Below are 18016 nucleotides of genomic sequence, written 5' to 3' on the forward strand. Positions count from 1 at the left end.
GAATTACCCAGGATCCCACAGAGATTACATGATGGCGGCCCAAGAAGTCCTGTTCAGCAGGTCATGTATATGAAAGTGCTTTGCAAATGTTACATCAATTAACAGAAAAGGCCTATTTATTGTGTTACATACCTGGTGCTTTGTACCTGAGCCTGGGATTACTGCCCCAGTGTTACACTTGAGGAAACAGCCCAGAAGGGTGGTGTCACCCACTTATAAATAAAATCAGAAGTCAGACATAGATCTGGCTGTACCATAGAAAGGTGAACATTTTTAAGCTTCACGTACGATCTTTAATGGATCCAGGTGTCCAACAAACTAAAGCAGGCACTTCGGATTGGCACCGAGATGTAAAACAAACAAAAGCAGTCCAGTCCTCCTCACAGAGACTAGGCACTGGAGAAAGACACAGAGGGTCGGGTGGCTGCGATGCAAGGCAGGTGGAGAGGAGAATGAGCTCTGAAGACTGCAGGCCCTGCCTCTGGACTGGAGTGATGAGAACACCTGATTCTAGAATAGACAGGTTGGATCACTTTTACTTGTCCAGACAAATTCAGTATAAGCTCAAGGAGTGTAGCGGATTCTCTTGGCCACATGCTCATTAACATGATAGTCAAACACCTTCCTGAACAAGGATCTTTGTCTTTATTCCTGGTGAAGAAGAGAATTTGGGGTGAAGGGCCTGAGGAGTTTCCTGCATTTCCAATTCCAGATGCTGGTAATTCTTTCCCTTCCCTGGGAGCCCCAGAGAACAAGTACAGACTCCCACTTCAGGCTGGTGTTAATAGGTGGGCGTGTGTTCTGAACAAAAGATTCACAAGAGCCACGTTTTGGTTTCAAAAAGGAAAGAAAACTTTATTATTATTACAGAAACCTGATAAAAACAACTGCAAAGGAATCCACACATAGATGTTAAACAACCTTGGCCCCCTCAAGGACCAAAGAGAAGACCACTATTTACGGAAGGTCAGAGGCTGGAAAAGTAGATTATTAATCCAGGAAGGCAAGGCCTGTGGGGCCCGAATTTGTCTTCTAGGGCATGCTGAGGAGTGAGGTTTTACTTCAGCACGGACTCCAGGTCGGTTGATCATTTACACCCCTCTGGCTCCCTCAGTCGCTGTCCTCTCCTTCCTGCTGTTCTCTGTCTCTGGTCCCCTGCTGCAGCACCACGGACACCACAGGCACCTGATCTTGCATGCAACTGCAGTGGGAGACATTTCTAGAGGGTCTGAGGAAGGGGCACCAGGGGGCCCTCCTCTTTTCCGAGTAAATACGTACAGGATACCGCCTCTGCCTGTTGGTTCTGGCTAATGCAGTGCAAGCAGGAAGCCGTACGGTAGGTTTTAGGAAGGGGCATAAAAATTAGCTGTTGCCCGCGGGCCCTTTCCTCACTTCTATGTCCCTTTCTCCATCCTACGGCTTGGAAGGTGGTCTTGCCCGGTGAGGATGGCCTCCTAATGTTGGCAGTTCCTAGAACTGAGTACCCTGCTCAGAAAAAAAAGTCTATACCCTTAAACACTTAGATTGCTGAACAAGAAAGAATGATGATAAACATTCAACTAAAAAAAATTTTTTTTAATTAACAAAATAAACCTTTGGAAACCATAAGGATAATAAAGATAAAATGAGAAACTGGGGTGCAGGCAAATTATAGAACAAAAAATAAGTTCTGCTAGCTCTGAAGGGGAAGAAATGCTATGATATTAGACAAACCATTAGCTACCCTAATACAGGTTTTTAAAAAAGAAAACAAGAAATAAAATGGAAACCTGAAAGAGCATATACAGGAAACAATGGTTTTAAGAGTAATTTGAAGAATTATGTGCAAATACATTTGAAAACTTTGATAAACTGCTTTTCAAAAGCAAAATGACCTGACTCAAGAAGGGGAATGAAAATCTAAACAAACTCATAGCTACAAATTAAATTCAGAAAGTGACAGAATTCCAATTAAATACATGGAAACAAAACATAGAAGGAGTAGATGATTTTATGGCTACTTTTTTTTTTTTTAAGGTACAGCAACTCACCGTGCCCTGGAAGATTAAATTAAGTTCCACTGAATAGAAAACCCGAAATGATAGCAGCTGAAGCAAGTTCATGTCTCTCCCATGTAGACAGTCTAGAAAATGTAGAAAGTCCAGGAAATCCAGAGACTCCAGGGCCGGTATGGCACCTCCATAAATTTGGCAGCTTCCTACTAGCAACATTTCCACCATCCCTAGGATCTAAGAGTTTCTAAACCCCCAGGCATCACACACATCACATCACACATTTATGTCGTTTGTAGCTTGGCTGACTTCTCCATGATTTTGCCATTAGGCAACTCAGCCATGATAATTTAGGTTTGAGATGGAATGTTCTCTTCAAAACAGACCCAGGTATAGCTAAGGTCTATTTGATCATAGAAGAAACATAACAAAGTCTGCCAACAATCATGCCAGTGGTAACTATTTGCTGAGATCTTAAGCTATTTCAAAATAGCTGGCTTAGTACAGTCTGGAAAATATTAACTTCTTTTCTAGGACTGAGTCCCCCAAGAAAATTTGTTTTTATTCTTAATCTCCTTCCCATTTGAAACATATCACTGTAAGCGATGTTAACTCTTCGTTCATACTGCACGTTACTGCCCAGGTAGCGTCCCTAGGTCTGGGAGGCACCTGCACTCACTGCATCCTCCAGGGCTACGGTTCGGATGAATGATCAAATGTCAGTGCTGAGAAGAGTCACTATGTTGGTTTTCCTGCTCTTTCTTGCAGCTGGCAGAGACAATTGCAGCTTTCCCTCACCCCCCACCCATGAGTTCCTACGGCATCGAACAAACTGGGAGAACTCAGACCTCCTGACCTCTGGGTCACCTGCAGGTCACCCAAAGACTCTTGGAAATCAAGGCTCTGAACCCACTGAGGGGGGATGGAGAAGACAATGTATGATCATTGCTACTGTCTGGCTGTCCCCGGCTCAGGCTGACCAGCTGTGGTATTCTTGCAATTGTTCTCTCCATTCACTCGAAGCAGATTTATTAAGTAGCACTAAATGCCCAGCACTGTTCTAAGTACAAGAAGTGAAGAAAACAGACCAAATTTCTGCCCTCACAGGACTGACATTATATTTTCTATGCCAGTTAAACCAAGGAGATTTTACTTGTTTCCTTACTCATCTGGGGAAGGCAGGAACAAAGGAGAATGTTGATAAACCCGGAAATAGGGCCGGAGAGTATCAGAGAAGGAGGCCTTTGGGAAGGTAAAGATGTGGGATCCAGTGGTCATGTTGTAAAACGATACAACTCCAACATCACAGTCCAGGAAAATCCCCACAACCAGGGGCTTCTCCCCCAGATAAAGGGAAGTTATGGGAGAGGTAAGTGCTAAGTAGCCTTTCTTTTTGCATAGTCTAATGGCCCAAAATCCAGACTGCGGCTTCTGTATCACACCAACGTCCCTGTGAACGTTGTCCAGACAGACTCCTAAGTCCCACCCAGTTCCTTCTCCCACATCCACCTCAAAGTAATGTCTTCCTGAAGTGAAGCCCTCACAGCCCAGAATACAGGGTAAGATACTAAATCTCTTGGAAGAGTTGTCCAGATTCTCCTGGAGGAATCCACGAATCACTTGTCTCCGATCCTCGGACAGAATTAGCTCACGGTGAGCTGTATCTGGATCCAGAGTCACATTGACTGAAAAAAATAAGTAAGTAAGTAAAGTAAGTAAATAAATAAATAAGGCACATTTTTTTGTTGCCAAGAGCACAGTTTAATTTAAACAAAACCAGCCTGTGCTCAAACCCAGGCATCGTCTCTTACTAGCTGTGACAGCTTAGGCAAGTCACTCTCCAAGACTCAGATTTGTTACATACGAAGTAGGAATTGTCATATATGTCACAAAGAATGGTGGGAGAATTGAATGAGTTAATGTATGCTCAGTGCTCAGTAAAATTCCTGGAATATGGTAAGTGCCCAGGAAGTGGTAGTAATAATAATAATATCATCTTCATCATCATCACCATCTTAGAGACTCAGAGGAGCCAAGGACCAGAACGAACCGGAGTTGACATGGTTACTATTCTCTCCAGAGCCAATGGGAAGTACTAGAGGAGACCACAGAGCAAAAAGGAGCCGAGTCCAGAGTATTTAGTACCCCAAGTCCCTCCCCACTGCCTATCACTTGGAGGGTCTGCCTTCCTCCGCCTCTGGTCACACTCTCCTACAATTACAATGCCTCCACCTGCTACTGAGGCCCCAGGGAGGTGATGGCTGCCTTCCTATTCCTAGCCCTGGCTGCTTCACTGTTCCTTGTTAATGACCCTTATCCTCATCTTTGTAGATAACCCCTTTATTAAATTCTATTAAGTTCTTATCATGAGCCTGACTCAAAAAAGTTTGGGGTTTCAATTTATGTTATCTTAATGATTCAGGAACACCCAAGTTAAGAAATTATAATGCTTACAGGTTGGCAATACCACTTGAAGAAGATATCAAATTGAATTTTTAAAATTCTACCTCATATTGCTTGTAAGTGACACATACAACAAAAAGACGTAGGTTGACAGTTAAAGGATGGATAATATAGTTATATAGCTGTTACAGTTATATAATTATATCAAATGATATTAAGTCAAAGTATTATTAAGGATGAAAAGGGTTACCTAACAAAGAAAAATATATAATTCACTAGGAAGATATCCTAATTCCAAACAAGCATGCACTGATAATATAGTCTCAAAATATACAAAGTAAAAACTACAGAATCACGAGGAGAAACTGACAATTCCACAATCATCATGAGATATTTTAACATTCTTTTTTTCCATAACTGATGGATCAAGCAGGCAAAAAAGGGAAGATATGGAAGATTTGAACAACCCAACAAGCCCAATCTAATAAATATATGTAAAGCTCAGCAATTAATAAACAGAGAATTTGCACTTTCCTCCAGTATAGATGGAATATATATTAATTGAGTAAAGTCTAGTCGGAAAGCAAGTTTGAACAAATTCCAATGAATCTATATTGCATAGACCATGTTCTCTCACCTCAATACAATTAGGTTAGAAACTAATTTAAAAAGATCAATAAAACAATTCTCAATATTAGGAAATGTAAATGTTTCTAAATTATAATATGATGATACACAGACTTGAGTAATAATAAAATTCTACAAATAAAAAATTATACAATGAAGCTAAGGCGGAATTTTTGGGAAAATTTATAGCCTTTAAGTGCTTATTTTAGAAAAAGAAAAAAGCTGGAAATTAAGAAGCCCGCTTAAAATACAAAAAGAACAGAGAATGGGGCACTTGGGTGGCTCATTCGGTTGAGGGTCCAACTCTTGGTTTAGGCTCTGGTCATGATCTTAGAGTCGTGAGATTGAGCCCCACATGGGTCTCCACACTCAGCGGGGAGTCTGCTTGAGATGCTCTTTCCCTCTCCCTCTGCCCCTCCCCCCACTCACATGCTTTCTAAATAAAAAAATGATCTTTAAAAAAAAAGAGAAAGAACAGAGAAACTCAGATTTTTTTAAAAAGGAAAATAATGTGTAAACAATAAACCAATGAAATGAAAGAAAATTAGAATGCAATGGAGAAGGAAAAGCCAACAGTAGCTTTCAGGAAAAGATTAATACAATAGACATACCTCTAAGAAGATTCATCAAAGGAGAAAAAAGGAAGACAAAACTTGCATGAATATAGAAATTTAAAAATTGAAAATTTATGATAAACTTTATGCTACTAATAATGTTGAAAACATCAACAACAGGAATAACCTTCTAGAAAAACAGTTCTTAGTAAAACTCATTCAAAAGAAAAAAGAAAACATGAACAGACCTAACATTAAAAAATATAATTAGGAATTTAAAATTTACCCACAGATAATAAAACATGCACATACACCAGATAAAAAGGGACCTTGTCAGTTTTTAAAGAAATTTTACCACTCAAGGAATAGATAATGACAATCTCATATCAAATCTTCCAAAGAATAGGGAATTACAGAGCCCTGTAACTTACAGACATAGACACAAAAATCCTAAACAAAATAATATAAATAATAAGTCAAATTTTACATGTATATATATATTTTATATATATACTTAATTTACATTTTATATATGTATAAATGTATACTTTGTGTATTTAATGTGTTTATCATACATATTATATATTTTATAATATGTTATATTGTTAATTATATATATTAATTATATAATTACATTATTTAAATAGTCATCTGATATATATCATATACTATATGTCACACAGAATATATAATATATTACATCAAAAATATAATCTCCATATATTATATGTCAAATGTTTTAATATATATTGTTAGATATTTAATATTCTGTTTGTGTGTATAATTGTATGAAAAGACTGGGATGTTTTTATTACCAACTAGACAGAGTCAAGGAGTCAAGGTGAGGAGCCAACATACAATGTTGTCATCAACAGAGCTGGCAGAGTATTAGTTTTAGTTATAGTAATGAGGAAGGAAGGTGTTTGCAGAGGCACACTTACCGGGAAAACATATGACTCACTTTATATGTGAGGAGGTCTGATGTGTAAGCAGCCTCTCCTGACATTCCTAGCAGCTGTCTCCATCAGCACTTCATCACAGTCATCATGCTATCAGGGTGTAGGCAACAGCTAAACTTTCTTTACTTTCTAATGTCAGGATTCCTCTTTGCCCACCGGCCTATTTGTTTCACTGCTCTGTGCAACTAACCTTTCTGTAACAACATAAGTGCAGCACAGTAGTGATCTTCATGACAAATTCATATTTGGCTATCAAGCCCATATGTTATATATACTGTATATATATCAAAATTTAGCTTTTTTCTGAGAATGGTTTAACATTAGAGAATAAATTATCATAATCACATTAACAGATTGAAGGACAGAAACCACATGATCCTATCAATTCATACAACTAACTCATTGATAAATTCAATGCCCATTGACGATGACAGATGTCTTTGGAAACAATAGCCACAGACTTTGAAGGAAAACGTGTCTTGAAACCCTATATATTAAAAGATAGAATGAAAATGTAAAAGGCCATACATACACCAGAGATAGTAGCTATAAGAAACTCCCATGATTCAATAAGAGAAAGAACCCAATAGAAAAATGCTTCAATCAGTGCAAATCATGGGTAGATCACAGAAGAAGACTAAAAGGCTAATGGACTTACAAGAGGCTCAACCTCTCTAGTGAAATCATAGAACACAAATCAAGTCCACAATTAGGTACCATTTCAGATCCATCAGATTGTCAAAAATTATAAATTATAAGCAAAGACTCAAGGACATACGGAACAGTGTTGTTGGCAGGATATAAACAGATAGAATTTCACGATCTGCAGTATTTGGTCAAATTAAGATGTGCATCCCTACACAGCAGCATTTTCAATTCAAGGTATATCCTCAGAGGAAACCGTTCACAACACACAAGGACACATGGAAGAGAATGGTCACAGTGGCATGGTGTGCCCCAGCAACAAACAAAACCAACTATGTGTAAACTTCAGTGCCCACTCCATAAAACAATGGATTAAAAAAACACAACAGATTCATTTTTTTTTTGCCACATTGCAGAGTGATTAAGAGAGTGTGTTCTTAAGAGAGATGCTGCCTGCGTTACCACTTACTGGTTGCCTCTCTGTGTCTTAGTTTCTTCATCTATAAAGTGAAAAATGCTTCCTACAGAGAGGACTGGTATAAAACAGGTAACACATGTGAAGCTTTCCTCATCTGCCATGGAAAGAATGTTCTGTATATGTAAGTGGCTTTTCTCGGTGCTGGCGAGACTGTATGTTGCCACACTGGCACGCGTGATATGCATTAAGATTAACAAGCCCAGCAACCCCAGTGCTGGGTATATGTTCTACAGGTATGGAAACAGGAGGATGGAAGGTTGCATGGCTCAGGCAGTTCTTGCATCAGTGTTGCAATACCCAAGTGCTGGAAGAAGCCTGAAGCTCCAATGGTGGGGATATGGTTACGTGTAATTATGATATATTCGTGGAATGTTAGCTTTAAAACATGATGAGTGATATTCTATACACTAAATGTTTGTTAAACAACAACAACAGCAACAACAACAGAGAAAAACATAGAGCTTGTTACCTCGAGAAGGAGGATTGGAGAGGGGTGGGAGAAACCTTGAATTTTTCTTCATATCTATCTCTATCATTCAACTGATTATAATTTATTTGTATTACGTTTGAAGTAAGAAAAGTTTTAATAATGAGGGTTCTAAAAAAGAAAGGGAATTATCTAGTTAAAAGATGGGCCCATTTTAGAAAGAGATTGACTTGCACAATGTTGTAATCCTTCTGTAAAAGCCAAGAGTAGACCAATCAGCTCAGTGAAATCTGGATGTGATTTGCATGGAGTCCTATTTTTTCCTTTCCTGAATCTTTCTAGGATCAGATACAGAGTTACTTTTTTTGTTGTTGTTCTCATTGTTGTTTGTTGTTTTTAACTTGAGGGGAAAATAAATACAGGTCCATAAACCTTATCTGAGCCCCCGGGGGCAAAATGGGTTTTGGATTCAGAATTTTTTGGTCGTTGTTCTACTTCTGTGAAAAATGCAGTTGGAATTTTGGTAAAAGGATTGCATTAGATCTGTAGGTTGTTTGGGTAGTACAGACATTTTTAACAATATTTGGTCCAATCCATGAGCCTGAAATATGTTTCCATTTGTTAGTACTGTCTTCAGTTTCTTTCATCAACGTTTTATAGTTTTCAGAGTACAGGTTTTTCACTACCTGATTAAGTTTATTCCTAGGTATTTTATTATTTTTGGTGCAATTGTAAATGGGATTGTTTCCTTAATTTCTCTGCTACTTTGTTATTAGTGTATAGAAATGCAACAGACTTCTGTATATTGATTTTGTGTCCTGCGTCTTTACTAAATTTAGTTCTAGTAGTTCTAGTAGTTTTTTGGTGGTATCTTTAGGGTTTTCCATATAAGGCATCGTGTCATCTACAAATAGTGAAAGTCTTACTTCTTCCTTATCAATTTATATGCCTTTTATTTATTTCTCTTGTTTGATTGCTAGGGCTAGGACTTCCAGTAACATGCTGAATAACTGTGGTGAGAGTGGGCACCCTTGTCTTGCTCCTGACCTGAGGGGTAAAGTTCTGTTTTTCACCATTGAGTAGTACATTAGTGGTGGGTTTTTCATATATGGCCTTTATTATGTTGAGGTAAGTTCCCTCTAAACATACTTTGTTGAGGGTTTTTATCAAGAATTGATGTTATAATTCGTCAAATGTTTTTTCTGCATCTATTGAAATGATCATATGGTTTTTAGCCTTCCTCTTGTTGTTGTGATGTATCACATTGTTGATTTGCCAATATTGAACCACCCTTGCATCCCAGGAATGCCCACTTGATCACGGCAAATGATTTTTTTTAATGTATTGTTCTATTTGGTTTGGCCTTCCATAGTCCCTGCCTTCTGGTGTTCTTGCTCTTATGCAAGTCCTTCCAATTGAGTGTGGGCAGGGCCTGTGATCGCCTCTGACCAATAGAATATGGCAAAAATGATGGGATGTGACTCCTAAGATTACATTTCATTATATGGGACTCCATCTTACTAGAAGACATGCTCTAGAGACACTCTCCTGAGCTTACTTCGAAGAAGTAATTGGCCATGTCGAGAAGTCCATGTACAGGAGGTTGAGGGGTGCCTTCTAGAAGCTGAGGCCAGCCTCCTGCCAACAGCTCACAAAAAGCCAGGACCCTATGCCCTATAATCATAAAGAAATAAATTCTGCCAACGACCTGAGTGAGCTTAGAAGAGAATTCTTCTAAGAGAATTCTTCCCCTGTCTAGTCTTCAGATGCAAACCCAGCCTGGCCAACACCTTAATATGCAGCTTTGTGAGACACTAAGCAAAGGACCAACTAAGCTGTGCCCAGATGTCTGACCCACAAAACTTGTGAGATAATATGTGTGTGTTGTTTTAAGCTGCTGACTTTGTTTACTGGAAGAGAGAATACAGTCACCAAATCATTTTAGGTTAGGTCTGATTTTGTAGCCAAACAAATTTTTAAGAACTTTCAGATCTTTTTAAATTTTATAATTATAAATAACAGATTGTGGGAATATAGAAAGCCCTGATTAAGAGAATCAATGAAGCAGGAAGCTCAGGCTTTGGAATTGGTAAAATTCGGTTTTCATTACGGTTCTAGTATTTACCATCTGTGTTGTCTGGGTCAAGGTCCTGAAACCATTTGAATCAAAGTCCATAATACTCACTGATCTTTCTTACATTGCTCTGAGATTTGATTAAAATCTTGACCAAACACTATGTCCCAGACACATTGCAGTAAGCACTTCACACACGTTGACACATTGACTTTTCATGACAACCCAATGAAGTGGGAATTGTTCATACCTTCATTTTTTAGCTGGGGAAACTGAGGAAGTTATTTGGCTGGGGTAACACAGCTAATAAATGGGGGATCAGGAATGTGAAGGGTCTGCACAGATAACCAGTACGCTGTGTCCTTGTCTACAGCATGCTAACAAGGGAGGGCAAGACAGGGCCAACGAAAATCACTAAACGACCTCTCTGGCTGGGAGCCGGCCCAGGGACAGGTGGTGAATGTCGTTATGACTTAAGGTCCCTTCCTTCCATCCATAGCATTCAAGGATTCTTCACATACCTTGATAGCTCCTTAACATTTTCTTCACATCAAAATAAAGCTCAGAAACATTGCACACAGTATGAAGCTCCAAAGAGTGGGCCTCTTGTCTTTCCAACGTCATAGCCCAACTCCTAGAACAAGCAGAGGCCAAGGACTTCTTCAGTGATACATTCCATTCACCTTTATATACCCGTACCCCTTCCCTCGTGCATTCATGTAGGACTTACCTGCGCAAAGTGTCTTTCACATCCTACAGAAAAACGAAGACAAAAAGTAAGTGGAAACATTAGTATTTCATGAGGCTTGGCACATGGGGCTGTTCTCTATAAATGTTCCTTCCAAAGAAGTTAAGAGAGTGACTGTAGCTTTAGATATTGATGGATACTCAGAATCATTCCCACCCCAGCCGCCTGGTATATTCGGCATGGCAGGACATTTATCAACCTCTGAGTCTGTTCTCTTTCTTGCCAAGATCTGTGGAAAGCTGTGGTGTCTGCAGTCACAGCCTGTGGGATGCTTAGGGAAGAGGCCTAGGAGCTTTGCCCATGCTTCCCCTGGCAAGACTAGCTTTCAGTGACCTAATCCTTTCACAGTGAGCCCATATTAAAGACCACCTGTCACTAAGGTCCTTAGTGGTGAATCCACGCATAGCCCCTGAGAATGGGCCACTAAGACGGTGGTAGCAGGTACCACGTGATGGCACAGCCCTCATGCTGTAGTCTCACACGTACGGTGTTACCCGAGTCCTATTAGTGGAAACTAGAATTAATAGCTCCAGCCACAGTTTATCTTAATGCGCTGGATCTTTCATACAGCTGAAAGAAGGCCCCATAAGAGCTGTGGAGGGCTCAACAAGCAAATTAAGGAGAAGACTGTCACTCAAGTTGGCTGCTCGATTTTATCACCAACCAGTCACCTGGTGGAGTATTTCAGGAGGCAGTTTGACAGTCAGGGTTCTGTGCACATGGAACAGAGGCAAATGGTAGCAAAAGTTACCCCATGATTCCATTTAGCCAAGGACCCCACCACATCCACCAGAAGGGCTATATTTTCACGATTCAGGTAAATAGATTCACTATAGACTAGTGAAGGCTCTCTACTGAGGTGTATCTAAAAGAAACATTTCTTTAAAGTCCCCATAGCAATGTGCCACTTTTGAGTGAGGTAGGGAGTCCTCACCAATCTGCCCATGTTCCCTCACCCTTCTTCTCTTAATAGCAGCCCAAGAGTTCCTTCCCCCGAGCGCACAGCCCCACCTGCAGCAACTTCTGGGCTGAGCCCTGACATTTCTCCTCTAGTTCCAAGATGTGACTCTTGAGTTCCTGGCTCTTCTGTTCCAGAGTGGCCTCATCAGCTCTCAGTCTCTTTAGAGTCTGCTCTTTCTCTTTCTCCAGTCTCCATAGATGGTACTTCTTCTCTTCTTGCAGGAAGCTCTGAAGATTCTTAAAGTCAGACTGGATTTTTTGTTTCTGAATCTCTATCTTCTCCTAGAGTCAAGAAAGTATGCTCAGAAGGTAGAAACAAGCCAAATGTCCATCAATGAATGAATTGATAAAATGTGGTATATAGGTAATGGAATACTATTAAGACTTAAAAAGGAATGAAATTCTTTTTTTTATTATTATATTATGTTAGTAAAAAGGAATGAAATTCTGATGTATGCTATCACACGGATGAATCTTGAAGACATTATGCTAAGTGAAATAAGCCAGAAACAAAAGGACAAATATCATATGATTCCACTTATATGCGGTTCCTATGCTAGTCAGATTCATAGAGACAGAAAGTGAAATAGTGGTTACCAGAAGCTGAGAGGAGAAAGGAATGGGGAGTTAGTGTTTAATGGGTACAGAGTTTCAGTTTGGGATGATGAAAAAGTTCTGAGATTAGTTCCCACTATTAGTTCTCACTAATAGATGTGGTGATGGTTGTACAACAATGAGAAAGTACTTAATGCCAATGAACTGTATTTACAAATGACTAAAATGGTAAATTTTATGTTATGTGTATTTTAACATACACAGAAGAAAGTTTTCTCAGCTACTGAGTCATCGGAGCTGGAAGAATGTCACAAAATCTCTGCTACAGAGTCATGCCTAGGAGGCTGGCACTCAGATGTGCAGGAGTTGCCATGATTCTCTACAGTCACCTGATTGATTGCCTTCTTCAGCCAAGATCCAGGAGGAAGGAGGGGCAGTAGTGCCAGATAATTTAATCATGCAACTAGGGCTGAGGTCAAACACTCTATCAGTTACACAGAAAAAAAGTTTAGTTTTTGTGTGGGACGTAAGGAAGTATTTCTGAGCCCGAGGAAATTTCTTGAAGCAAAAGCTTGTAATAAACATCACCAAGACTGGACTCTAGGACAACCAGGCTAGTAGGGAAGCCCATGGTCTCAGCAGGGGGAGGTCTGGGTGGCAGGCTTTCATCATAGCTAACTGAGAAATATTCACCACTAGCCCGGAGTCCAAGTAATCATCCTTATATGTAAGACTGACAGAAGCCAAGTGATACATCTTTCGGGGCCCAGCTTTCATTTGGAGAGATACAGAATTGCAATTTGCGCTAGTGCTTCCCCAATTCAGACAGTGTTTTGACGACTGAGAGGATGTGCTAGAAGGGTCATGGATGGGGTTTCTGTATATATTAGCTATAATCAAGACCCTGCCCACGGCCCACGATCCCAGAAAAGAGGGAAGTGAGAGAGTCCTCTGAGAGTTTAGCATCCACACACCAAGGATCAGGGCAGAGGATGGAAGAGACCCCTGAGAGAGGCAAAATGGTCCACCAGCCTGAGAGATTTGGCTACAGGTTGATGGATTACACAAATATTTCCATAAAGGAACGCACCTCTGATCACGGGGAGCTCGTCAGCCACACGGATCATCTTAGAGACTCTGCGTCTGCAGTTTAAGCGTATAGGTTTTTGCCGCAGTTATGACCCTCCTTATAAATCAAACAGACTTCTTTTACCAGCCTCATGAGCTTGAGGAACATGAATCTCAACCTGGAGTGCTCCTGTTTCCTTAATGTTCACAGAGATTGATTTCTGAACCTGGGAGGCTGTGGTGAGTGCGCCGAAGCAATAAAGGTGAGGCCTTCAGACCAGGAAGGGACTCTGAGGTATTCAAGATTGGAAAGCTAGTCAAGGACGGCTCTAACTTAAATAGACATACCAATTCTGCTTCTCCTGAGGCATCAGGAATCCTGCCAATTACTACTGAAAAGTTGAAGGGATCGGAAATACGTTCTCACAGATGTAGACAACTAGGGGCAAAAAACAAATAATGGTTTCGTTTTGGGGTTTCCTCTGGTTTCATTTGGTCTGGTTTAGTAAAAATAAATTATCACTGTGTTTTGCCAATCATTTCCTATGCCTACAGTCTAGGATGGAAAATAGCTTGAGATCAATAAACGCAAGTTCTTACATTCCATTCGCTTATCTGCTTCGCGGTGAACACCTTCAGGTTCATACATTCCTCTTCCAGTTGCCTCAGATTTGTCACAGCATTCTGAAGCTTTTCCTGAAGGAAAAATTGGGTGAATAAAGTGTCATCAATTAGTAAGTCTTCATTAGGCCTGTTAGGGGAACCCCAGCCCTCCAAGACTATCAGAATATCACTGAATATAAGCGGAGCCGTGCCCGTAGTTTAGGAAGCACACTGAGGGCTGAATGTGCAATCACACATTTGATTCCCAGGCAGCACCGAGCAGTCAGTAGGATTTTTCACATCATTTCTGTGCTTAGGAAGGAGTTAAAGAGCCCAAGGTGCTATAACTGGTTCCCACTGATAGATGGTTCTTGAACGGCTGAAATCAGCTGTGATTCCAATCTCAACTGCTACAGTCTTGCCAGGGAAACACTTCACACAGAACAAGCTAATCATCACCTAAAAGAAGATTCTATAAAACAATCTGTTGAACCAAACATAACCAACACCAGAGTGATACACACGGAACATTGAATGCGTTATGGGGAGTCGGGAAGGAAAGATCAGGGTGTCAGCTAAAGTTACTAGAAATGGTTAATGGAGGAGGGGAGCTCTGGTCTCTTTGAAGAATGATAATTCATGAAGCCAATCTAAAATGATTTTGTATCTATATCAAGCTTTTAGGTTGTTTTTCAAAATAGTTTCTCGCATTTCGATGGAAAGCAATTTTCAGCTGACCTGAATTGCTAGTTGTGACCAATGCTAAAAGGATCAGCTCCTGTCTTCCGCAAACCCAAAAAGTATACTCATTAATTCCTGAGTATCTCTCAAGAAAAGGCTCTGTGAAACTTGTCAGACAAGGACTGTATTGCCCTTGCTATCCAGGGGACCCAGAACCTTACTACAAGCCCACCTCGACCTCATGGGGGCAGGAATAAGGAGTCCCACACTGGGGACATTAGGCAGGTTAGAGAAAGAATAAGGTAGCAGGACTGTACCCTTTTCTTCATTCCCTACAGCAAAGGGCTGCCTTCCTTTACTGCTTCTGAGTGAGAAACAGGAGTTGCCCCAAGCCTTTCCCTCCACTTCATCCTCCATAAACAATCATTTTCAAATCCTTTAGCTCCCCTTCCTGAATCTTGTTGAAACTGCCCCTTTCCCCCTTCTTATAGGAATAAGCTGAATTTTACTCCTTGAAACTCCTTTTACTTTCAGTAAAAGGCCAGAATGCCCTTTTCAATGTCACCCCGATCCTTCAATCTGCAAATAAAACCCCCCAGTGGCCAGTACTACTCTGGGCTAGGATTTAGACTCTGAGTTGATACCACCGTTCCGGGCCAACCTCCTTTCCCAGGCCATCACCTGCCTTTCCCTATATCCCCTGCCCTGGCTATGCCCTTGCACATATGGTCTGCTCTGTCTGGAATGCCCTCGCTTTTCTCCATGCCTCTATCTATGGTTATTGTTATGTGTTCTTCAGGAGTCACTTCTGAGAAGGCTCCTCAGACGCCACTCCCCACCCCTTGGTGACCCTCCTCACCACCAGCCAACCAGTTGATTCCGGGCAGTCTCTTTTGCTGATTTGTCTTCCCCCACTAGACCGTAGGATACCTAAAAGCTGGTATATCTTTATCTCCTGTGTTTTCAGAGTGTATCATATGGTCTTGCACATTGTGGTTTCATGCTGCGAAGCAATAAAACATGCAGGTCTGGGTTTGAGCATATTGCATTCTGGAGCAGGGAGATGTTCATCGTAGCAAGAATGGGGAGGGACAAGGGTGTGACCAATCTGTTGAAGGTCAGGATGGACAGTTGGGACTTGACTCAATGAGAACCCGTGATAAGCTATTTCTCATATCATGAAAGACATGACATGAAGGGTGACATGATGACAGCTGTATTTCAGGACCATTTTCTCAGGTTATAGGCTAAAGAACCTCAGTCCCCAAGGAGCAGCAAGGGACCGGTACTTGCCCAGCCTTCCAACCCACCCGCTCACCTTGTAGTCTTGGCATACTTCCTCGATGAGAGCTGTGCGGTGCCCTGTGTGCCGCGGCGACCGCTCACAGCGCCAGCAGATGAGCTGGCTCTCGTCTTCGCAGAATAGATGGAGGCGCTCTCCGTGCTCCTCACATGACATCTCGTGCTCCATCTCCTTGATGGCTTCAATGAGACTTCCCAGCTGCTTGTTGGGCCGGAGGCTGGCCAGCTGAAATGGAGCCCGGCACTGGGGACAGGAGAACACATTTGACTGTGTTTCCGCAGGGCCCAGGTTCTCAAGGAAGTTCCTGATGCAGAGTTTGCAGTAGCTGTGTCCACAGCTGATGCTCACAGGCTCAGTCATTAGGAACAGGCAGATGGCACACGTGGCTTCCTCCTTCATCTTCTTGGTGGCTGAGGCCATGGCTTTTCCTGACAAGTTCCAATGCCGGATCTAGAGGCAGAGGTGAAAATCCACAGGTATGGAAATACACCTCACCTGAGCCTCCGTGCCATGCACTGGCCTCCACAGGCCTCCACTGGCCTCGGAGTCTTCTCTCTAGAGAAAGAAAAGGATTGGGATTTAGATGGTACATAAAATGAGGCTGTGTTGTGGAAAATGGTAGTGACGATCACAAGTGGCCTCTTATATTTAATTAAAATTAAATAAAACTTAAAATTCAGTTTCTCCATCTCTCTAGCCATATTTCAATTGCTTCATAGCTGCGCTCACTGGTGGCCACATGACAGCCCATGTCCAACACTCCATGGCTGCGGAAAGTTTTCTCAGACCAAGCACTGACAGAACAAGGAAGGCTTCCTCACCAAGTGGTAGAAGGAAGAGAACTCAGGGGAGGGAGTGTGAAACTCTTTCCTACTCTAATAAACATCAAGAATCCTTTGTACCAGAACTGTGTCTTCGCGACTGGGTGGCCCATGAAGGATTCCGCGGAGATCATCAAATTTGACTCTGCCGGAACCCCACTGCCAGCTCTCTCCGCCCCCACTCCCACCCCACAGGGAGCAAAAGACGCCAGCTTAATAAAGTCTCAACGGAGCCCCAACCCGGATGATAATGAAAGTAAATAAAGCAACCAGAAGAACCAATGTTGTCTTTGCTGTCGTCCTCCCAGACTGAGGGAAAGATCTGGAAAGAGCTGGAAAAAGAAGGGTTGTCCCTGGGAACAGAGTTCCCGCAGAACAAGCGAGGGGACCGGCGCTCCTCCAGGCCAGGGCGTGGCTCTCGGGGTGAAGGAGCACCCGGGGTTTGCAGGAGCCAGGATGTGGGGGAGGCGGGAAGCAGAGGGGGGAGGCCGCGCCTCGGGGGCGTCCCGCGGGCTGGGCCTCCTGGCGTCCAGCGGCGAGGACCCGACGACCGGTGACAGGGAGGCAGGCCTGACCAGAGGCACCCGCTGAGGCAGGAAGCTGCTTGAGGAACTTCGCCCTGTCCCCCGACCCCACGCCTGCGCCTGGGCGGGCAGGGGCGCCGAGGTGCCAGGAGCAGCTCAGAGAGTGACCTCTCCTTTGCACTGACAGCGCCAAACATAAAAACAGGGCTGCGGCCTGAGAGCCCTCTCTTCCCTGGCAGGTGGCTTCTCCCCGGGCGCACACGGCGCTCCCCCGCGCGGGGGTGCGGCGCTCCCCTCGGGAGGCCCGGCGTGCGGGGCGTGCGCCCTCCCTCACCGCCAGCCCGCGGCTCCCCAGGCCCGGCCCGGACTCCGCGGCCAGAGGAAGCGGAACAGCAGCCCGGCCGGTCGGCAGGGTTCCGGCGGCGCGGGCGTCCGCGCACGGACCCGCACACTCACCCTCGCCGCGCGTGCATCTCAGGCCTCCGCGACGACGCCTTGCGCACCGCCCTCCGCCGCCGCGGACCCGCACGCTTGCTGCCGACGCCGCCGCTTCCCGAGGCCGGCCGGGCCGTGTCGCCGACCCCAAACTCGGAAG

The 18016-nt window shown here is 42.8% G+C and overlaps 1 protein-coding gene across 1 annotated transcript; it reads right to left on the bottom strand.

Moving 5' to 3' along the window:
* Nucleotides 1–1974: 1974 nt before the first annotated feature.
* Nucleotides 1975–18016, bottom strand: TRIM38 (tripartite motif containing 38). The gene is made up of 7 exons (XM_034660231.1): nucleotides 17878–18016; nucleotides 16092–16631; nucleotides 14090–14185; nucleotides 11918–12148; nucleotides 10889–10911; nucleotides 10680–10792; nucleotides 1975–3676 (listed from the first exon to the last, which is right to left on the bottom strand). Exons 2-7 carry the CDS (start codon nucleotides 16494–16496, stop codon nucleotides 3153–3155), a joined length of 1392 nt encoding a protein of 463 aa, XP_034516122.1. The 5' UTR covers nucleotides 16497–16631; nucleotides 17878–18016; the 3' UTR covers nucleotides 1975–3152.

The sequence above is a fragment of the Ailuropoda melanoleuca genome, chromosome 5, assembly GCF_002007445.2.
Source record: "Ailuropoda melanoleuca isolate Jingjing chromosome 5, ASM200744v2, whole genome shotgun sequence".
NCBI classification, from domain to species: Eukaryota; Metazoa; Chordata; class Mammalia; order Carnivora; family Ursidae; genus Ailuropoda; species Ailuropoda melanoleuca.